A 24,436-nucleotide genomic window follows, 5' to 3' on the forward strand; every position below is an offset into this window, starting at 1 on the left:
TTGTTTGATAAACCTTGTATAAAATTTGTCCAACTTGTCCGCACCGGTTCCTACGGGTATACGGATGCAACTTGCATCAGTTAAGAAGTGTTACCGACAGGCGATATGTATATCATCTTTGAGATGATGCCGGCATAACTTGGGTGATGGCGTTAAGCGGCATAGAAGCCATAAAATGCACACTCGCTTAACCTACAGAAGTGACGTTAAAGCCGGGATAATTAAAGATATAGGCCTACCTGGGAAAATCTGGCAAAGTGACAGCAAATCATTTTGTGATATAGACATATGTTACCTGTCGTCTTTTCGACAAGTTGATCAATTCTCATTGACATTATATGTGACTCGATTCTTTTCTTCTGATTGGACTTCGACCAACCATTGTTATATTACTTCTTTGGCAATTGATTTGCGGGAAAAGCAGCACGTGACATGTCAGCTAGTATTACGGGCATTATTTTACCGGGCTATTAGTAGGGCAAGTTTTATTGCACCAAAATCGGGTGAAAGTTGATTTAATGTTGACAAAAGTTGCATTCATAATTTTTATTGCATGTAGGATGTGAGATACTCGAAAGGTTCTGTTGTATAACCTAGTTCCTGCCGAGTTGTAAAATTTGGTACTTTGCCATTTCACGGACATTCTGGCGGGACCGCCAGAAATTATATTTTTTCCCGGTACACAGCAAGAAAATTACGCAATGAAGGAATAATTTCCTTAAAAAAGTCAAACAGCATAGCGATAACCCCTCCCCCTAAAACAAGTCAAATAACTCCCCCCAAACCCCCTAGGTCAGCAAACGTGACCTAAGGTGTTGCGAAAAATCATTCTTGGCGACTTTAACAAAATCAATATCCCGAATAAGGTGACCCAGTGAAAATTTAATTTTCGGCGGTCTCGCCGGTGCGTCCGTGAAATGGGAAACTATCTCAAATTTAAACGACAGAATTACTAACGCTATCTATTTCATATTGTTCGGACACGGTCGTGCTTTGGCAGGGGTGGTTGTACTTCTTGCTTGCAAGCCATTGTGTCATAGATAACATAGTGAGCTGCAACTAACCCATCATATAGCTCTTTGGTATGCAAACCAAAGATAATAGAACCGGACTGGAACTAGTTTATAGCATTTTTTTAATCACTCCTTTACATTTTGACGTAATATTCGATAAAAGTTGCAGTAAAAATTGGTTCGAAAAATAGAGAAAAGTTGCAAAAAGTTGCACTATAAAATCCCTTCAAACAGCTTAAAACATCATTCTAGATATATTCTGAGTATTTAGGAAGCTGTCGGAAGCTGTAAAAAAAAGTTGCAAAAGCTGCAAAAACTTGCCCTAGTTATTAGCTTCATGATATTGTCCTGAAGTCTACAAATGCATCTGTAAGCCTACGTGGATTGGGTATGTCTCTTTTGCGATGTTTCAGGAAGGATTTACTTTATAAACCGAATTGGTGAGTTGATGGCCATATCGGAATAATCAACCTTTCGCCAACGCAAGACAGTAACGGCTCCACTGGTCAAGTTACGGGCCGGGATATATTTTTGATAAGTAGAAGCATCGATAGGCATTTATTCCTAAAATTCAACTCGGTACTATAGGCTATACATAAACAATAACCTATTTTCAGACTGTACAGAAAATATTCCAACACCGCAAGGGCGATCCCGTCACCGAACAGCGCAAATTGCTCGAGGAACGCGAACGCATCGAGAAGCAATTAGCCCAGATCGAGGCCGCCCACAAACCACGTCCGATCTTCCGAGCACGGCCGCAATCGGCCGACAATAATGCAGGACGGTCCCAAGAGCAACGCCTGAAAGAACCCAGACACGCGGTGAGGCACGTATCGTGGTCGGACGGATACAACTCTACGCGCGCACGCTCTTCTCTGGACTTTGTGGAAAGCAATACAGCGACCATGCCAGCCAGGGTGAATCTTGCCGCGAGTAAGTGCTTTTACACAATTCACTGCTGCCGTATTAAGTGGGACTGAAGTGACAAACCGTTTTGGGAACTTCAACCAAAAAAGACGAGATTAACAACATTGAAAGAGCCAGCAGTTAGGCCTACTTCTAAATTTGTTTGCAACTAAACTGAACATTAATGTGTCAGATCTGATCCTGCCTGGCTACCTATGGTATCCAGGCCTTATACATTTCAGTAATGATATCTTAGACCGCTAGGCGGGGTGCCAAACTCATGTCCTGCAGGGTGTGTTTGAACCATGCTATTTTATGCGGCCCGAATATGGATACATGAAAAGTGTGCTGCGGCCAAACTGACCACCAGACAGTAGTGTGTCTACATCAATGGTCGGCAACGTTATCATGTATAGTGCAGTGTAAAATGGACAAGTGATAAAGTGGCGTGTTACAGGATGCGTTAATGATGACAAACGTTCGTTAAATATCGATCTGGCGATCTAAAATCACACGCTACTATTTATCATGGAGAGAATGTTAGGATTTTGATTTGAAGGGGCTTTACCTGCCTCCAACCTTTTTCGTGTCCATGCGCACAGAAGTTTCTTGTAATCAATCAACCCGTCTCATTAGTTGAACATAGCCAACTGTGATGCTATATATGTGACCTCTTTTGAGAAGTCTACACCTGTCGCGCATGTTCTTACCGGATCAAAATTGCTGGATTTGCAGTGATTAATTCCCTCTCAACTATGGCCCAATCAATCTCGAATAACCCGTTCTTATTGATATCTTTTTCATTAGCTGGTATAGTTCGTTTATTCGTTGGTGCTGTACGTGGACAATGTCCACTGGACATATGTAGTGGACTGCATTGATTACAAATTCAAAGGATTTCTGGTAATAATGAACAACGATGAAACATGTTTTTTCATGCGATTCTCATTTGTACCTTCAGTGACCAACCAACCTCAACCAAATTTCTAGAAAAACACATGTAATTTTTTAATACGGGGTGTGATCAGACCAGTAGACCCTACGCAGAGTCATATCGATCACACCCTGTCCTGCGCCGTTAAGTTTCTTGAGTTATATTTTCATACGTTAGTGTGGTTTTCTTTTCGGTCGGAACAATCAATAAATACCTTCTCCTCCCATTCGAATGCTAGGCCTTTGGACCAGTGTTTGTCAGTCATGTCAAAGTCAAGCTACTTCTAAGTACCGGTAGGTGACGCTAGTTAGCTGACTATAGCTCAATTCTGCAGCGCGCTGTCGTTACAAATTTCAGACCAATCCCGCATGATCACTGATGACTTGATCAGTCGTGCTTTGACGAAATGAATTGTAATCCTTCAATCCGCAGTGTAATTACTGCCTTTGTATCATCCGAATAATTTGAATTCTAGTGCTGGCCAGCTTGAGAGTTTTCGAAACGATTCGATGACGCACTTTTGCCCAAAATTAAATTACGGGCCTGTGCGATGAGCCCACTTGTACGTAATTGACGTCTCATCATGGCGTTGGGTTGGTATTCGCGTGGGATCATAAGACGCCTTTCCCGGATGCGAATTGAAACTTACCTGGAAGTGATCTTCTTATATTGTGCCGCGCTGACTACCCGATGCTCTCGGAACAGTTAATCCATTACCTAAACATTAATCTTGCGAGCAATGTCGCTGGCCCACTTGAAAGTACTAGTATCGGCATTTGAGAATTGTTGTTACAACTAATGTCGTTTCGAGATGTTTTCACGATTTCACTATTTCCCAGCAAATCCTTTTCGGAATATCGAAAATATCGTAACAATAGTGTTCATATTGCCAAATTTATTCCACTCAAAGTTTTTCGACTGACTCTCATCAAGAGCGAATGGCAGTAAATGCTGTTATCCAAATTCCTAATACAGTATAGGAATAATTTTATCGTTGTGACGTAATAGTTACCATACACCGCAGACCTGACTACGACACATAACTATAGATTACTAACCGTACAGGTTAGTTATCTATAGTATAACAGAGACGAATTCGGCTACAAGAAAAGCCGAATAAAAACACAGCAACACTGAAATATTTCCAGAGTATCTATATAGAATAGAGATGTTTTTTCTGGTTGCAGAGGATTGGCTGTTTCAGCTCTATAATGGTTGATTCAAGAACTTTTGAATGAATGAGATCGACCACAACTAACCATAGGGAAAACGTATTGCTACTATAATATTTGGCGCATTCAGGGTGTTTTACGGGTGCAAATATTTATGCGTGACACTATGGGCCAAATTGTTTGTATGTGTATATTTCGGTTGTATTGTCTTGATCAAGCACAACATACCGCGCTGCCAGATTTTTGATGTAACTTGGACGGTGAGACGCGAACATTGACGTCCCATTATATTCAATTATTTGATGTTTCGAGCTTGCCATGTGGACTAACATTGGATGTTAATTGACAACATCAGTCCTATAGTCGATTTCCTGAAGTATTAGCACCGAAAAGGGTGAACAATATTATCGGTTTCGAGCTTAATCGTTCAAGAATGACTGTCCCGGATGTAAATGATACCTTGAGTCTGATATATATGACCAATTTACCTACCCTAGTCTTATGTGCAATTGTACAGAACATATAAACTCAAGGTCGTCATAAGTTCACATCACATTGGCATACGCCATACTGGTTCGTACGATCAGTTCAGGGACTGTAAAATGAATGTGAATGAACTGAACACTTTGAACAGACACTCGAACAGTCGCGAATACATTCTTCACCTCACTCATTATTGGGAAGCTTTCAATTCCACACTTTTATTATATAGACTTCATGGGACCTCAGTTCACATTCTAGCTTATGTTCAGTCAATGCTCCGTTCAGTTGTGATGATAGTAGACAATATCAATCTTGTATTTCCAAAATGCTTACATAACATGACATTCCTGATTAGGGTTACGAACGACCCCAATGTCAAGTTGAATAAAATCGTGGAAACGCCCACGTCAGTGCTATCCAAATCTATACGAATATATTTTATCTGAACGAGACACACACAATGTATAATGCGATAAAATGCACAATGATGCGATGCAATGAACAGATAGAAGGATGCCGAACGACCAGTTTCGGTTGCAGTTACGGTCTCAACTGCCATCCACCTGGGCCTAGTGCCCGATGTCGCACTTCTTTCCTTCGATGTTTGTCTCTATTCCGCTGCTCTTTCCATTCCTTGTAAGTGCGCTCTTTCAGCCGGTCTTTTTCTGGGCTTTTTTGTCGCCATAAGAACAGCGACGCGAGCAAAGAGGAGCCTAGAATAACCTCCGTCACGGATTCGATCGGTAAGCGCTTATCATCACCGCTACGCTAGTAAAGCTCCATCCAGGTTTGCTGGCTAATAAACACCTATCATCTATAAAATCCGGATAAAACTGATGGAATATCAAGCGTAAGCTTGAGCTTGACTTCAAATCAGTAGTGTAACGCGCCCAGTAAGTCAATTGCTTCTATATTGAGACCATGAGCAAGTCTGGGTGACCAAGACCCCAGCTTCGCTACACGTTAACCTAATCTACCCCCTATACTGCAATTTTCGATCTTAATTGAATGCCAACGGTAAGTGAATTTACGGAGAAGCTAGGTGCCAGTGTCCGCCGCAACATTGTCACTTAATCGATAATAATTGTGTGGAACTTGCGACGACCTCTCACTGTGAAAAGAGACGCGATTCGGTCGAACAATGCAAAACTCGGTAAGCATAGCCAGACAATATACAGGCAGCTGTGGTCTCTACTGTATTCCCGATTGGAAACACCGACATATTATTGGATACGTAATGTCATACCCAAAGGTCGTCAAAGTATTCAGGGTTGTCATTGAAGGAGTCGAAGTAACGCAGTAAATTTTTACAAAATTACAAGTAGGAGTAGCGGCTTCCAAGGCAAGTCAAAAGAAGTAGAAAGTGAAAGGACAGAAAATTACTTGAGTAAGTAGATGAGGGCTTGGATGCTTTTGGCAGTGGATCCGTGGTGGGATTAGGGTTGCATTTAAAACAAAAATCGATTTAAAACAAACATATTTAAAACAAGGCCCTTGTTTAAAACTTCTTTTTTATTGTTTTTTTTTAGCCATGACGTCATGATTATTTAATTGTGACGTCACAGTGGATTGACATTGACAATTGAAAATATAGGGTAAATATGGCTCCTTCGACGAAAAGGGCTTCCGATCACTGTCTTAAACATACCAAAAATATCTTTAACCAGGACCACATCGTTATGCAGCATTTTTGCGGTCGGCGGTCATCATCATCAGAAAACCCATTCCGTATAGGCTACCAATGACATATATCTACGTGCAAAAACTATTATTGAACAGGCGACGATTTCGAGGGTTCCAGCCACACCACATCGTATACGTCGACTATTTTGGGTGCAAATCTTCGGTAGGCTCACACATGGTTTTTCAGATGTATTTACACAATTATGGCATAATTGTGGCATAGACAAGGTTTGAAAAACAACAGCACAATTTTGTTTTTTCAAAAAGGCATTTGTTTAAAACACCGTTTACAACATACAAAGTGTTTTAAAACATCGTTTGTTTTAAATGCAACCAGGTGGGATAGTTTCGAAATTGCACGATCCATCCTCGCGACTAGTGCAAAATGACTGATGATAATGCAACTATAGGTAAAATCTTAGTCGACATATTCGTTTATAACTGTAATGGCTTTCTGGCCGTTCTTTTGGCGATCCAGCACATAAAATCGTTGCAAACTTTATCCCTAAACTACTGTATGTTTTTCAAATTCCAAAGTATGAAGGTCAGTAGAGTGTAAAACATAACCACCTGAGAAAGTAATTGACCAAGTAAGCAGAACCTATTTGAGTATATTGAAGAAGTAGAAGTACTTCGTTACTGACCTGGTATATTATAGCAGCGTTGGGCTGATGCCACTCCAGTCATAGTCGAGTCACGTTTTATGACTTGACTCGCGTCGCTGCCCTAAAATAATGGGACGATTCTGATTAGCTTGCATAAGTAACGGCGATGACCGGTATCGTTTTAGTAAGTTAAGAAATGTCATGGCACCAAATTTCATCTGTCTTACATATGCAAGTATACATGCACATCCGCACAGAAAATCAAGCGGCACAGATGTAAATATTTGGTGATTTGACATTACCCGAAATCGCAGATGTTCAGATGACTTGACTTGAATTGACTCGCTTTAAAAATTTCCGTGACCTGACTCTTGAATTGACTTGAAAAATTCTAAAATGACGTAACTTCACGCGAGTCACGATTTGCTGTGAGTTAGTGAGTTGACACCAACCCCAAATGATTATTATTACTATTATAGTGTTTTGTCCTGCGTGCTGGAATATCGTCCGAGTATTGTTTTCGGCATGACATAACATAGAATCAATGTTAACGAACAAAATAATGCTGCAATCATAAACAGGATTTTTGTTTCCTTTTTAATGGTGGCAATTTCGATGGGTAGTAGGCTTTTGCAGCGATAGCCAATCAATATGGTTAATCATTAAGATATGATCTAGTATTAGCGGACCTGCATTGAATTTCGCATACAGAAGCGATATCCACCGACGCAGAGTAATATATTTCGGTTTGCAAGCAACTTCACGTCCTTGGGCAAACGCGACTTCCGCGTCATAGACTGTTGACGGTATTCGCAGATTACAACCAGTCACCAATCTATTCTCATGGTGCCTGTGTAATTTATGTATAATCTCCTCGATTTGTATACCGTGTTTATCGTCGAAGAAGGCATAATGCGCCTGCTGCATATTAATTAATAAAATCCTACGGGTTCACGCGATCAATACAGGGTCCGTCATTAAAAATTCACAAATGATTCGCGAAGAGCGTGAAATATCACAAATCAGCGTCTACAAATTTAGCGCCGAAGCTTTTGCAGTAGAAGCACATCTGTCGATTCCACCCGTAGTCCAAGCCAACCTAGAGCGAAAGACAGTGACACGGTGTGCGGTGGTATAGTGTAAAGTCTTGATTGGTTCACGTTATCGATAGCTAACTGAAAAAGAATCGATACCACAACGGCCTTGTAATTGATTCCCCCCTCTGTTATTCTCTAGCAGATATAAGAAAGCAGACAGATAGACGAGGCAATATTCAAACGCCAGAAAGGTATGATTTCATAGCGAAATCCGTACACGGATGGAGAAACGCGTGCGATCACTGCTTGATTGCCTATTTGAAAGACGCCAGTCACGACACAAGAGACGATCGCTCTCACGTGGATAATAAAACGGACCGAAAAGGGGAATCTGTGCCGAGAGGACTTCATATATCAGTAGATCAGCAAAGGGATAATCATTTTCCTGTCAGTTATCGTTGCCGAATGGTTGTGGAAGGTAGACTTTGTCAGCGTTTGGTCGAGACGTACACGGCTCGAGTCTACGCAACGGTATGGAGTTGGTTAAGAAACCATTCTATACTTTGTTTCGAGGACGCAGGAAGAAAGAACCCGACGTGAATTGGTGCCGCGCCGTAATATATACATATATAAGGCACTTCTGGGGACATAGAGGTGAGAATCCATATCGTATGTATCTCGTACACGCGGCGAAGCTTTGGATTACCTGCACGTTCCTTTATGCAGTCGGATCAATGATATTTGAGGTTGTTTGGTCGTGGCCTATTTTCCGCTTCGAAAATGTTCTGTGGGCTGTGGCCCACCTCTCAGAGCAGTGGCTCTTCTCCGAGGTGCCGTGTGACCTTGTAGTGCCAGCAGGAATGCTCATTGCTGAAGGGTAGGCTACATCAAGACAATGGCGACTGTGGACTATTACTTTGTTTCGCTTGCACCCGTAAGGTGCGGATTTAATGTATTAAAACCCGGTGACGTTGCGGTTTGTGATTGGAAGATATTTGCGTGACGACGTAAACTTTGTCATGAAGCCTAGGGATACAACGCAACACAAACTGATGAAATTGAATAGTATAGGCCTATTCATATTGAAATGGACCCGAATATTTTCGGCTGACACTCGTCTGGGGTAATCGTCAGCAACTAGTAGAGAATTGGAAAGAGCATTGTATTTCAAAACTCGTATCACAAAATATGACGATTGTTGATTTACAATAATCTTTCAATTCTCTGCTAGTTGCTGACGATTACCCCTGACGAGTCTCAGCCGAAAATATTCGGGTTCACTTTCAATATGAATATACTATGCAATAGTATATTGAAGTTCTGTACCTCCAAGAAGCTCTTTAAACTGCTGAAAATGGGACAGTGATGATGAGCATATTATGTAATAGTCGCAAGCTGTCATGTTTCTGAAGATTGCCAGTAAACTCGGACGAGGGTAAATTGGTATGGGTGATTTTCATATCAACGTGACTATGTTTATCTGGGTTTGCTATACAATTGATTGTATTGCACCGAGTAGGTCGATGATGATATATTATTATCAGCAATCCAGAAGATTTGAAACCAACTCTTCATTGCTATTGCTGTTCTCATGTCATGCCCACGCGTGCCCGAAATCTACAATCTACATGCGTGATTTCAAAACTATCACTCATATTGCCCGTATATTTATCGTGTGCATTATGGCCGTCCGCTGTCCTACGTGAGTAGCGAAGAAGAACAATCTCATCAATGAGTTGATGAATTTACGAGTGGGAATTTTTAGACCGACTCCACAAGTTATGCGCTGGGCTACACCCGCGATTTGTTGCTATTCGTTGAGGTGGCGCCATATAATCTTAACGGAAGTTGATCATAAATTGATCATAAATTCTAATGATGACTGGTATCATGTTGACCACAGTACCACCGTAACTACATCAAAGAAGCTTCAGTTCGAGTTTACTGGATAGCGTTTTGAACGGCATATGACGCAAGACCCTTGGAATACTTAGTTACTCCTGCCTTACTTCCACTCATCATATCATCGAATGATTCCTCCACAACTCTCCACACACAAATGATTCCAACACAACTCCACACTTTTCCAAACAACTCTGTGTCTATCCTCAACATACTCCTGCGACCCACCTGCTGAAAACTCCTGGGCCAGACGGTTATGGGATAGGAATAGGATTATAGCGATCGATGCCGTGCCTGACTAGGCTGACACGACTAAATAAAGGTCGGGTGTTGCACTGAGCACTGAGCTTTAAAAGTCGGTGGCAGTGTGTGTGTGTTTTGTTTATGGGGGTTAGGGCGTTTATTGATAGGGCCACAGTTGCCGAATCAGTATATTGGTGTTATGCGCTATTGATCTATTACATTAAGGCTTGCGACCATCCGGCTAACAACGCATTTCATTGGATACTAATATGTATTAACGGTGTCTGGGAAGTGGGCATATCCCAATATCGTTTCAATGGTAGGTGTTGAACTTGCGGGTGTGCCAACAACATACGTTCGGCCCTGCGTAATGTGAATATTATGCTGGCTATTGGCCGCGATGTTTGGTGAATATCATAACCCAACCGACGGAATTTAAGGACAACGCGTCAATTTTTCTCCCGGCGTCTGGTTGTCTGTTTCATTGTCGATCCAACCACCTGGCAATAAGTAGCTGAATATTGGTAAAGGTGTGTAGGCTTTGGTGTGTAGGCTTTAATTAGGTAACCAAACAATTTTATCAAGTAGCCAGTACAATTTGAGAAAAAAATTTCGAACACCGCTCCTGTACATTAATATAGGCTATCACTTCACTAAAATGTAGGGTTGGAATTAGCAATATGATGTCACATGACGTCATGAGGTTCACGTTCGCGTTCACACGAACCTGAACCTTTCAGGGATTCACGCCACCCCCACTACTTACTACAATGCAGTAGATACAAGTTGGATTGTGATGAAACACCCATCCTATATAGGAAGAATAGCCCCAAGAGCCGTGAGTGAGTCTATTATGACTGCGTTGTAACCAGGTCTCAAGTCAATCTCACTTTTATGGTTTTGACTCGAATCAAGACGAGTCATTTTCAATTCACCACCGAGTCAAGTCCAAGTCCAAGAGCAGAGGATTGAGCCAACGCAAGTCACCACCGAAAAATCGTGTCTCAAGTCAGACATGTTAAAACCCTGGTCTATGGTGCTGAATTCCAGTCAACGGCTAGTCCCGACTTAAAGTTGAGAAGGTAGGGACCCACAGCATACGCAGCAGGCATCTATTATTAAATATGGACTATGGGTTCAATCACACTGCGCTGTCACGACAGCAAATCTTAGTGTTAAATTTTAATAGAAATCTCGTCACTCTTTAAGCACGTTATCCGAGGATTGCTTGCCTTTCGTGTGGATTTCGGAATTGTGTATCCCCATAAGCTTGCATTCGCTATCCAAAATCCGTTCGATTGTCACCAAATTGTCGTCATTTTCAGAAAGGCGAAATGCAATGGGGCAGAGGCTGCACCGCAAATCGTTGATGCAAGGTCTCCTCAGTGTTACCAACGGTGAAGGGAGAAAACCGGATACGCTGCTGAAAGAGGGCAAGAAATTGCCCAGTTATCTCACTACTGATAGCGAGGACCACACGTACAGCATACCTGATTGTTGCTACAAGTCTCTGGCGGATCCGGACGAATTTTATGAAAATAAGGTACGGGCTTCCTTGTGTTATAGGTGACATCATTTTACTTGAGCGGGGTTGTTGATGAAAATATGGGAATTCACGCCGATGACATAAAAAACAAGCTCTAAAATATGCACCTGATATATAGAATATGTATTTTCCGCAGTCGACAAAAATGTAGAACGCCGTAATTGAAGGCTCGGCGTAGCCAGGATGAAGTTTGAGCGGGGTGACATTTTAACATAATGAGATGACGTCAAGAATATCCACTGGGACTGATGAGAAACGAATAACATATTTTTGAAGTCGCAAATTTACAAAAAGCATATGCCTTGCCCTTAGCTACGCCGTCGGAAGTACGTCTTTACATAACATATAGTCACAATTAGTAGGAGTTGTGCGAAGCCTGAAAGGTTCAGGTGCGTTTGAACTTGGACCTTTTTGACAGGTTCTGTCTGAACGCGAACGTGAACCTATGATGCCACGAGACGCCGTATTGCTAATTCCAACCCTACATTCCAGTGGAACGATATATTTAGGCACACGATACAGCGACGACTCAGGCCACATTATGCCCCGATGCTGAAGTATATGCTGACTTGTAAACCGTCGTCAAATGTAGGCCTATCAACTGTAGTTATCAAATGCTGTATAAATCCAAAAAAAATCAATATATTCTGTCGCTTTGCCAACAATTCCGACGAAGACTTGCAAGGACATATCAGCTTACGCCCAATCGGTCTAGGCAGACCGGAAAATGTATTCGGTGTCTGACTATTGCTACATTGATACTATGCAGGCAGAGTGTAAAACTGCTTTCTATACTTGCTACCGATATTTACCGATACCACAAGTTGCGCATTATAGCCAACGCCCCAATCGCACAGATTTGGATTTTCGTTCACAATCGAGATATATAATCAAGATAAATCCCGTACACCTGCTATATTTTTTACATTAGACAGCGATGTGTTCTTTATCAATTTCATTGATTGGTTGAATAAGCATCACTCGTGATTACCTACATGTGGTGAATTTCGTTCTTGATGTTATGTGATTGCGGGTCAAGTACAATATATTCACAAATATTTACAAATATTAACAAACTGAAAGCTGAATATTTCAAGCAAACTTTTCTAACAACGCATGTAAAAGTTTTGAGTTTGGCAAGGTGCATGTTTGTTTAGTGCCATGCATAGAGTTGTCCGAAGTTGAAATGCCAAGAATTTCTACCAAAGATGTTATGATGACGCGAAAATTGTAACATGAAACTTTTTTGTATATTTCAATTTTCACTTCATTATAACATCTTTGTATGAAATTTATTGCATTTCAACTACGAGCAACTCTATGCATAGCGCTGGCAGCAGAAAACAAATCGCCATCAAACGAGCATGCACCTTGACAACCTCAAAAAGTTTACTTGCTTTGTTACAAAAGTCTGCACGAAATATCCCGCTTTCTGTTTGTACATGTTTAGTGATTCACTGCTGTAAGCATGACCCTCAATCTCGCAACATCAAGAGCGAAATACACTGCATGTGGTCAGCGAATGATGCTTATTCAACCAATCAATGAAATTAATATCGTTGTATGATGTAAAAAATCCAGCAGGCGCACGACTTGACTTCATAGGTTTATTGTATCATAAAAACCAAACCCATGCGATTGAGGGGTTGGCCACTGCTGTATGACTTGTTAATGGGGTAATTTCGGTAGCAAGTATAGAAACCCATTTTACACTCTGGTCAATATCAACGTAACAATAATCAGACGCCGAATACATCGTCCGGTATCACCTAGACCAGGGGTGGGCAAACTACGGCCCGCGGGCCGCATGCGGCCCGCAACACCGTTATGTGCGGCCCGCGAGAGTCTAAAGAAATTTTTTTTAAATATTGATAAAATACATACTAAATATCGAATTAATGTAGGGACGTCATTAAAACTTTTTCTTAGTATATTTCCCCATGATAATTTTCAGACAATGGTTCCCAAACTGGGTAACACGCCCCCCCTTGGGGGTATGAAGGCATCTGAAGGGGGTGCGAAGCTGAGCTCAACTGAAAAAAATTTTCGCGCTCCGCGCGATTGTGATCCACCTCGTAATTATTGCTCTTTATTTAGTCTCAATTTCATAGTTAAAAATCTCCCTTCCACAGTCGTAACCTACCATGCCATCAAACATGCTAGCATCTGGTTGCGTTTTTTGATATGACGATAAGGGGGCGCGAAATGTTTCACCATTATAAGGGGGGGGGCGTGTCTTAAAAAGTTTGAGAACCACTGTTCTAAGGTTAATACTTCCTATATTAATTTTTATGTTTAATTTCTGGCGCGACAGCCCGATCTCAGGGCCCACGCAGTTTGAAAGGTTTCAACTGCTAAACATCCCCGAAATACTAAACGAGATTGACATTATTCGGATCACGAGTGGGATTTCAGACTGGTCACTCCAATTTAATTATCTCAGTGATGTGCTTAGAAAAAACGATTCGCGCGTGTCTTAGGTAGATTCGTTCTCGGTATGCGTAGAATGGGGGTATTCATATTTTATCTACACATAGTAGAAGTGTGTTTGAAGCTATCATGGTTAGGCTATGATGCTGTCAGCATTGTGTGTCCTGGAACTGAACCAAAAGTGGAATTAGTAAATCTATGAACAGATCGCTGCTCACAGATTTAAATTTCAATCCGGTTCTAAGAATCAGATCAACCGACTTTCATCTCTATAGTTTTGACAAATTGGTTATTGAGGTCGACCAGCTGATGAAATCTCGCCACTGTTTCTGACGGTGTACGATATCATCAAAGCAATGTTTGGTTTGTTTTAAATAAGCACATATATTAGCTCCATGTCCTCACTATATTATCAAATACCAATAGTGCGTTTTGGTTTATAATCCCAATTTTATATAGTGCGGCCCGCGAATGGATTTAGATGTTGAATGCGGCCCGCGAGCTCAAAAGTTTGCCCACCCCTGACCTATACCGTTGAGGCGTTCCCTTGCACATTCTCGTCGAAATTGTTGGCAAAGTGACGGAAGATATTACTTTTATGGGATTATTAAATCATTTGATTGCACCAGTTGATACATTTGGCCAAGTTTAAAACATCAATATGTACTTTAGCACTGTGGCATTATGTGGCCAGAGTCGTCGCTAGGTATGATTTACATTAATATATACTATCATTTCACTGAAATGTAGGGTTGGAATTAGCAATATGACGTCTCGCGACGTCATGAGGTTCACGTTTGCGTTCAGACAGAACCTTTCAAAAAGGTTCGCGCTCACACGAACCTGAACCTTTCAGAGGTTCACACCATCCCTACTATTAACCAATCGACCGTAAGTGCAGATTTTCGAAACACAACCACTTTCTTTTGGCGAAGGTTCGTGGTACAGAGCTGTGCTCTGTCTTGATGATACCTATCCATATTTGATTGGGGAGTGTCTCTATTTTGTACCGACTATCGTAGCGCAGTGAAATACGTTATTGCTATTGCCTGGGATTTCGAGAACTGGCAGACTACTACAGCTACCATTTTCTATATTGTGAGTTTCGAAGTGGATGATTATCAAACGGTGATATTGTTCGGAATCTACTATGTGGAAATTTGACTTCATGCCAAGATACGTTACCATCACAAATTCTCCAATAGTACATCCGTCAAGGTTTTATCGAAACAGATTTTGTGTTGGTCTATAATTTAGAAATTTACAATCCATGTGAAGGAAAACCATATCAGTATTTCCCACGCTGAGCATGAGAAATATATTTTCGACGTTGCCTCGATCTTGAACCTAATTATGTTATTGTCATACACTGATTGACCTGAGTGGGTGACATATTCGCTCCTTCGCGGCACGCAGTATTTATCCACTCCAAGAGTTTTGTAAGAAATCGTGGAAAAACTGGTGGCGTTGAACTACGAATCACATTTTATTCGATGATATCGGATCATAGTCATGTCTTGATGTTATCGCTTCAATCATCCGCAACACGCGTATACGTATTAAGTAACGTCCTGTCGACTATCATCTTTTATCAGCACCAGTTAATTGTCTATAACATTTTGTAAAATCAACACTAAACCTAAGGTAATTCAATGTTGGCTACTAGCAATGCCTCCCGTGAAGTTGCGTAGTAGTTGTAAAGAAGATACCGAGATTGATATCCACGAATTTCGCGACACGTCGCACACACGCTCTTTGATGAAGCCAATCGCGCGGAGATTATAAGGATTTGTCAACATTTAAATCTATTGTACCTTATTCTGGATAAACTCATCTGGAACACATTCTTCAATAAACAGTCGTTCTTCTCACGTATATCGGTAGTACGAGATCAGAAGCTACGAATATACACCGCGCTGTTGGGCATATCACATCAAACTATACTACTATTGCTATTCGTCGAATTATATTGCTTTCTCCATCACTGTCGTTGTTTTTTGTGTCGGTGACATAATTCGCCATTTGGAAATGATGCGATCCTGTTGTAGGTTCTTGCTTGTTCTCATCGGTCTATACTCCGAAAAGCCCTAGGATTATCTAGCTTGACTTTAACCGAGTATTAGCATTGGGCCGTGGCCGCTGACCAGTTCATAAATACGCAGAAATACGTCGTGTTGTACCGAAATCCTCAACCTGACGTGTTTTGCTGCATTTTACAATGTGAAATTATCTGGAAATAATTGAAATCTTCATACAGTGAGTTTGAATAAAAGAAAGCCAGCAATTATGGTTTATTAATATTAATGCCGATTAAGAATTTAATGTTTCAAATTTGCGCAGGATTCAGGATCATTTGCGTTAAACCCATAGGAGATGATGAACATATAGATTTAGAGCAAGACTACCGAAAAAACTTCACTTGAATATTTTCAAATCCAAATTGTTTCGCGAATTTGAGTGCCGAATTGGAGTCTTAATCGCGACTCCGGATTTATTTGATATCTTGTCCGAAACCTGCTATATTTGTACACCTGTACAATATACTCCATAAGTGTTGCCTAGAAGCCACGAGCAACCCCCTGTCATATGGTTTTCCTAAGTCCATATTGAAATCCAAATCCGGTTTTGCAAATACGTAGATTCAAACCGGATCCAATCAGAATTTTTCAGTATACCCAAACCTTTCTCGTCTATACTGGCGAACTGCAGAAAATAATCAGAAATGCTGTTACTTAGCACTATTTAGTATGCGTATACGATTACGGATACATAAATGAATAATATCACCAGGTAAATCATCCCTGGCTTCGTCATAATACAGTGGTCGCTAATGACTGATGTTGCTGGCTACTCCAAAATTATGAAATCTACCCAATCGGCATAAGTGATTCGATCAAATCGAATTTCTTTTGTATTCGTATTCGGAACGAATTGCACGGCGCATGTCAATTTGATTGGATCGGATAGGACAATGGAATCCTGCGCGAAAATAAATAGACGTGTATTAAATATTTATAAGGTTCTGTTCCATGCAATATCTCCAGGGTTGTGCGAAATATCTCTCCACACGGCAAACCTATCGATTGGTCAATATTCAAAATTGAGAGCCAACTAGATACTACATGGATGGGAATTTTACTCTACATCGGACCGAATAACAGATGGAGCGTATTCTGATTTGTCGAGCCCCAGCGAGTTAAATTATCACGCTTGCGGTAATCTAAGACCATGATTGTTCTACTTGCGTACCGCGTGTGTCACTTACGCCTGATGTACTGGAATCTGGCGCCTTGTATATTTCCCCCGCACTGTTAATAGATTGGTGGAAAATACGCGTATTTACCACATTTGCCACCACCGCAGGGTGCAGATCGGGAAATCGGCACTTGCTGGTGCAAAATTTTGCTTTCACACATATTCCAATGGGCGAACACGATGCAAATACACCAATATGTATGGAGATATATTCCAGGTGTGTCGTGGATTCCGTGTACCTGTAACACCGTTTTGTGTCTTCTTGGGGTGGTACATGAAGACGTTAGCCTCAACCCCTGGGATATATCTCCATAGGAATTGGTGTGTTTGGCTGGTCAGTGGTCACCAATTGGAATAGGTTTGACAGCAAGCTTTTGTACCAGAAAGTGCCGCTTTTAACTTGCACCGTACCCTGCATGTGGTGGCAATCGGCAAAATACACGATTTAATATAATAATGTGGATGAAAGTGCCAAATTACTTCAACAACTACTTTTTGTCAAAAGAAAAGTAGACGATATGATAGAATGACTTATGTTGTTGCTTTCCGGCCCGCCAGCCACAGAGGTAATCGTTGGTTTAAAAACTGTGTCGTAGGTCAACTGATCGGTGAGGTGAGCCTATTCTGATCATGTGATGTCATAAACCGAGCCCAACCTCGTAATTGGGCAGTCTTATTTTATATCCTTCGAGAGTTGCTTTGTCTCAGCTGTAATCTTTCATATGTTTACTTAGGATTTAGCCGGGCGTCATGTTTGTAACAATTGGTCGACCAGAAGTGTAATTCATCATATACTTCAGAATTAGACTCGCGAAATGCCGCATGTTCAATCCTGGAATTGCGCAAGATTTAATACCGAGCATATTCTGCGCATTCGAATTTTGACCGATGTGCGTGTAGCCAGCCATTTTCATTTTGGGTAACTTTCATTTAGACACTTTTGACTTTGAGAATTGTACAGCTATTGGTTGTTAAGTTTTTACGTTCTGGCCAAAGAAAGGGAAAATACGCACGGCGTGTTTTCATATCTATCTATTTTGGGTTGCATAATTAATGGATATCACATAATCAACCCGGGCTGACGCAGTTTTGTTATCATAACGAGAATATTTATGAATTCGACATTGTCGAGCCGTCCCCTCATTTTCACAGTAGTAGCTCAGATAGGAAATTCTATATACGTTGGATAATAAATACACTGTCAGTATATCTATCTCTATTATGGGTATAACGCGCCATTCGCAATTATGACATACATCATAAAGGTTTAGATAAGATCGTTTTTCCGCAAAGAAACCGACAACGCCCAATACACACCGTACGCTTGCCTACCAAGTACCGCAAAACTTCCATATACTGCAAACTTACATCCCGAAGTGACCCTGGTGCATTAATGGATATTGCACCGGCGAACTAGTCATTACGTTGTGCCCGAGTCAGGCTGGAGTTTATGGATCTGTCAAAATGCGAAAGCACTTAGAATCGCTGATGAGGAATGCAATTGATTAACAAGCGGCTACTTGATATAAATGAATACGCGTTTATGGGATGTTTTAGAAGCTCGAAGACTCCTTCAGGGATACGAGTTCGCGATGTAGACTCTTTTTTGCGCGACGCTTTTCAAACAGTGGATTTTAAATCAAATTGTGTGTGTGGCTGCGTCGAGTGAGACGGAACTGGGCATTATGAAATTTGAACATTTAGTGGTATAGGTGGGCTCGCATGGATTGTTCAGCGTCGGATTCTAACAGGACTGCGGCGAGGGCAGGACTTTTGTAGGCTTTGACAGGGAGCTCCCTTGAGAATTGATCTCAAGCATTTATTACATCACTTCGTGCGTTGTAGATATTCTCAAGCGTATGTTATACGCCAATTACTCCGGATGCAGGTTACGCAATATGACAATGACTCCCGAAATTATTCACCGCCTTGTAGTGCGAGAATTCGCGTCGCTATGCGTGCAAGGGGAGTTATGACATGTATCGCTAAGCGTATTATATCCTTTCGTTTTCAATATAGAAGATACTTTTATTTGATTGTCCGATCACAATCAATCGACGATAAATTGGCATGGAAAAGATATACAGCAGTCTTTCATTATTATGGCCTTTGGTGCAAGCTGTGAACTGTCCTATGATAGTCCAGTTATTAGCGCTATGCTCAACGAGCTCGCTTTTTGAAGGTCGTGATTTGTTGTAAATGTCACTTTCAATTAAATGTAGACGATTTTAGATATCTGTAATGATTTGATCGAGCATGCGGCTAGTATAGGAGGGTAGCGGTATTCAGACCGCTACCCCGGATGATAAGGTATTGTCTATCGAAATGGAGAAGATTCTTATTGACGCAGGAACAAAGGTAAGATGCTTTTTTATTTCATGTATAACCGCTATCCTGATGTTACAAGGATTTCCTGTCAATAAATCAAGTTGTTCAGTCAAAATCAGTGGTTCCCAACGTGGGCGATATTGAGAAACAAGGGGGAATACCAAAGCGGGCTACTGGGGGGGGGGGGATAGAGGGAGAAAATGTTGGAACTCCCAGTGAAATATATTCAATTAAAACGGTAAAAATCTCCACGTGGAGTCGGATTATTCGGCATATGACGCGAAAAAAGGTCAACTCAACTGACAGTAAACGCGGGAACCGGGCTCCGAGCACCTACCACCTCGAAAAATGGGATTTTGTTTAGTAAATTCACCAGCGATTAGAGTTAGATGAATAAATGCCGTTTATATGTCCTCTTTTTTGCATCCGTTTATATATACGGGGGGCGAAACTTTGTGTCGAGAATGATACGGGGCGATGAGTCTAAAAAGGTTGGGAACCACTGATCTAAATAATGCGTCCTGTATCGCTGGCGTATGTTTCACTGTTAATGTGAGTATGTTAAGCTCAATTAGGTGGCGTAATCTACGCAAATCTACGCTATATTTTCTTATCGATTTTGGAATTCGTTCGCTCATGGCGATTACGATTTAACAATTAACCTTTTTCATGGTAGTGGTGTTCACTGTCCGTTAGATGTCAGTACTAGTCGAGCCAACTTGTGACGATTGACAAACGCGTTCTCGGTGTAAAACATCTCAAGGCCGAATACATCTGTACGCACATTAACACGCTGGGTATTAAACCGATGCTCGTAATCCTCTTGATATGGTAACTTATGACTTCGATACCGTTGGCAGTAAGGGCATCAGATACCAATGACTAGATGTAAACGCGAAACTTCTGCGTCGATGCGTAGACAGACACGCCAGACACAGATCGCGATATCGTGACTGGCATTGGCTTGCTAGTAAGCCGTTGCAAGAGAATCAAGTGATCATTAATGTTATAATCCATTATGTATCATGTTGATATTTCATTATCTTGATTAAATTTGTCGTTGCGAAATTATTTATAAGACAGTGCTGGTAGTTTTGCAACCCGTCATGTAGTGCTGTCTCGCGGAGTTTCAAGATAGTAAGCAGGAATTAAATTAAATACGATAGATGAGATGAGAATTTAGGATCGTTTTCCGGCTACATACTACAGAGGAGATTTGCCAATTGAATAGGTCGCAGTGGTAACCGTTCAAACGTCTCGTCTCTCGTGGCTTGGACTATTCGAATGTTGTTTACACTTTAATCGTTCTATAGTACACATTAACATCGGAGTTGTGGCGTGTGCATTATGAAACTCTGTATTGTATGGTAGTTGCTTATTGGTCAATTCCCAACCCCACTTGTTGTCTTGTATGTGAGATTCTGACTTCATTTAAATAAACCTAATAGATGTCTTCCTTTAATTGCGTAGGATTTTGATATTTTCAATATTTTCGTGCTTCGTTGCTGGAAGTTGCACACATCTGTTCAGTTACCTCGTTTGGCTCGCATTCCCTGCTATTTGTTGTTCCGGCATGATAGTTGTTTTCTTCAACTAAAAACGATGTCACGAATCACCTGATGAACAATAAGCAGAGCTCTCCCACAAGCTTCTTTTATCCAGCTTATGCGTTGTTGAAACTATCAGCAGAGAAGCTAATCATACAAATCAAATGTACGTTAATAAAATATACCAAAAACCGCGAAAGTAAGAAAACTCATTGTACGTTATCGGTGAATTCGCTCTTTCTATAGACGCATACAGGGCACAGATACTCATAGTTTTGTGAATTCTTAATTATGATTTGTATTTCTCTTCCTCCAAAGTCTTGTGCGGAGACGACCAATTCCAACGCTTCTTTTGGATTTCGTAACTTCACCATTAGGGTTGTCCATAATTTGGAAAATCTTACAAATCCTCGGTTGTAATGTCTTATTCGATAGATTATTGATAAAAAACGACACTGAGCCTGAAAGAAGCTCACAGAAAGGCCGTTAAGATTTGTGCAAAGCGTTTGAAAGTAGCTGCCGAAGAAAGGGCGTGTCACCGACCATAGAACGGCGAGAAGACTAGTAATCAAGAAACCACGGCTCTTGATTGGATAATCGGCTATGCTTCAATGACCACGTCAGCAGCAGCTTGCTGATTAGGTGAACTAGGAGTCTGCTACTGGCGGCGATTCTGAAAGCGCATTGTATGTAGGTTGACAGATAATGATTTAGGATTGATTAAGGGTATGTTGAGGTACGAAATACATGATGAACAAACAACAGCTGCTTCACAAAAACGTCTAAAGCATGACCGCTATATTGTGAAAGAAACCGCCGTAGTCTATATGCCTTGTTTTCAACGAGGGAAAGCATAGGCGCTTATGCAAGTGGCAATGGATTCCTAGTTTCAGAAATAATATAACATTATTGAATACAACGATAAAGCTTAACAATGACCCTATAGTTTGTGTGATCTCATTGCGCTCAGGTTGTAGTACATAGTTGAAGTTTTGAAAGCTCCAAGGGTCGGCTGAATCAGCGGGTTATGCTTGGCACTTGCCAGATGCTTGCATCAAACTGTATTCACTTGCAAGTGTTGTCAGAGTCCTTGATGATGACGCAGAAAAGAGGCGTAAAAGTAAGCACATAATATGCTGGATATGACATGTCAAATTCCTTAATAATCGCGCAGAAAAGGGGTATAAAGGTAAACACAGACAATGCTGCATAGTGCATAGTATCCAACATAGTTTGCATATCATATCAAGCAGGGCCTGTGCTTGCATTTAAACCTCGTTTCTGCGACATCATTAGGGACTTTGAAAACATTTACAAGTGAATTCAATTTGCTGCAAACATCCGATGAGTGCTAAGCCTAACCGTCTGATTCAGCCGATCGCTAGAGCATTCAAAACTTCAACTATGTACTGCAACCTGAGCCCAATAAGATCACCTAACTTATAGTGTCATTGTTAAGCTTTATCTTTGTATTCAATAATGATATATTATTTCTGAAACTAGGAATCCATTGCTACTTGCATAAGCGCCAATGCTTTCCCTCGTTGAAAACAAGGCATATAGGCTACAGCGGTTTCCTTCACAATGAAGCGGTCATGCTTTAGACGTTTTTGTGAAGCAGCTGTTGTTTGTACATCATGTATTTCGTACCTCAAGATACCTTGAATCAATCCTAAATCATGATCTGTCAACCTACATACAATGCGCTTTCAGAATCGCCGCCAGTAGCAGACTCCTTGTTCACCTAATCAGCAAGCTGCTGCTGACGTGGTCATTGAAGCATAGCCGATTATCCAATCAAGAGCCGTGGTTTCTTGATTACTAGTCTTCTCGCCGTTCTATGGTCGGTGGCACGCCCATTCTTCGGCAGCTACTTTCAAACGCTTTGCACGAAATCTTAACGGCCTTTCTGTGAGCTTCTTTCAGGCTCAGTGTCGTTTTTTATCATAATCTATCGAATAAGACATTACAACCGAGGATTTGTAAGATTTTCCAAATTATGGACAACCCTATTCACCATCAACAAATGCTTGTGGTTTAGTTGCGCGTACGACGGTGAACAGATAGTTGAAATCCCGGCGGTAATGTGTTCATGAATCAAAGATAACTGAAAATATAAAGCGACCAGTATAGTGTCAGTTACCATAATGAGGTCTGGGGACATATCGCCGTATTTCGCCGAGGACTAAGGTAGAGAGTGATGACTCTTAACCTAAGTGCGTATATGCCAATAAGTCTTCTGTACCGTCTCGCCAACATATACTTGTAGACGATATGCCCAAGTCTGGACTAGCTGAGCTACCATGCTTTTTTGTGGATTGCAATATGAAATAGGAGTGTCATGAACTGTGTTGTTGACAGTTGGTTCTTCGTTGGTCGAGGGTGCTAAGACTTAGCAGATGCAATAAATGAGCGACCTGGCGTAAGCCACGGTCCTGTAGCCGTCATATCAATCGGTCAACTTGTGACCGTAGGATATTCAAGTCGCGAATATTGAGAATAGTATACTGCAGCGTTGTCTATTCAAATTCCCTCAGTCAACGTGCCCTTTTATTCACTTCTCTATGGCGACGCGCGCATCTACACAATATATTATATTAGAGACGTGACGCAATTAAAGCTGGTTCAATGCTGGTTCGGTGCCAAGTTGATCTGTGGCCATTAATAGAGTCAAATTAATAGTATGTCTCTATGTAGTTGTGATAAAAAGAAGACATAATTCGGTGTAGTTGAGATATTGCAAATACTAACAATGGTTGCATGCATGCAAATGCATTGGTTCATTGCTTTAGTTTTGTAGTCGTTTACACAAAATAAACTGCGAGCGACGGGATATGTAGCATTGTATTATAGTTCTGTGTCACAATTTTCGGCATAGAAGAACGCCGTACGTGGACTCGTGGAGCATGCCTCGATGGTGATTGCGCAGCAATCGGGTTAGGGCTTAGGGTTAGAGCAGTGGTTATCAGCCACCGGTCTGCGTCAATTCCCCCTGTCCTTCAACTATATTACAATTTTACATGTCTATAACAAAATGCCAATTAATGCTTGTGCATTAATTAGAGGACTCCACATCAAATTTTAAATTGATTCAGAAATTTCGCATATCATGTCGTGTGGTCTACTTTTTACTGAACGTATACGTCGCAATACAGCAAGTGCTATACGGTACCAAAGTGTTTAAAAGTAGCCTAAGAATACTTTTTGAAGTACCAAAATTCATTAAAATTCGACGTTACAACTAACGATATATGACAGTATAATAGATGCTAGCAAACTGCAGGTCGAAGTTCTTACAAAAGAAACCAAACATCAATATTAAGTTCGTCATTAAATTGAAGTTCCCACT

At 41.1% G+C, this 24,436-nt stretch overlaps 1 protein-coding gene and 1 long non-coding RNA gene across 8 annotated transcripts in view; one reads left to right on the top strand and one right to left on the bottom strand.

Moving 5' to 3' along the window:
- The window catches only part of LOC145456857 (sodium channel protein type 4 subunit alpha B-like), a 109,360-nt gene that overhangs the window by 10,584 nt on the left and 74,340 nt on the right, over positions 1-24,436 (top strand). For 5 of the 7 annotated variants that reach the window (XM_080334987.1, XM_080334985.1, XM_080334988.1 and 2 more), the window contains exons 2-3: positions 1,631-1,949; positions 11,307-11,524. In XM_080334987.1, coding sequence (XP_080191113.1) covers positions 1,631-1,949; positions 11,307-11,524 — 537 coding nt within the window. Of the gene's footprint in view, positions 1-1,630; positions 1,950-2,057; positions 8,491-11,306; positions 11,525-17,688; positions 19,571-24,436 lie in introns of those variants that run through there. The other 2 variants (XM_080334992.1, XM_080334993.1) reach the window with 2 other exon arrangements.
- On the bottom strand, positions 11,869-13,297 carry LOC145456868 (uncharacterized). Its single transcript, XR_013920726.1, has 2 exons — positions 12,043-13,297; positions 11,869-11,970 (listed from the first exon to the last, which is right to left on the bottom strand). It is a non-coding gene; the product is annotated as an uncharacterized LOC145456868 (long non-coding RNA).

The sequence above is a fragment of the Botryllus schlosseri genome, chromosome 15 (assembly GCF_051294905.1).
Source record: "Botryllus schlosseri isolate E-star chromosome 15, Bs_hap1, whole genome shotgun sequence".
In the NCBI taxonomy this organism is placed as follows: Eukaryota; Metazoa; Chordata; class Ascidiacea; order Stolidobranchia; family Styelidae; genus Botryllus; species Botryllus schlosseri.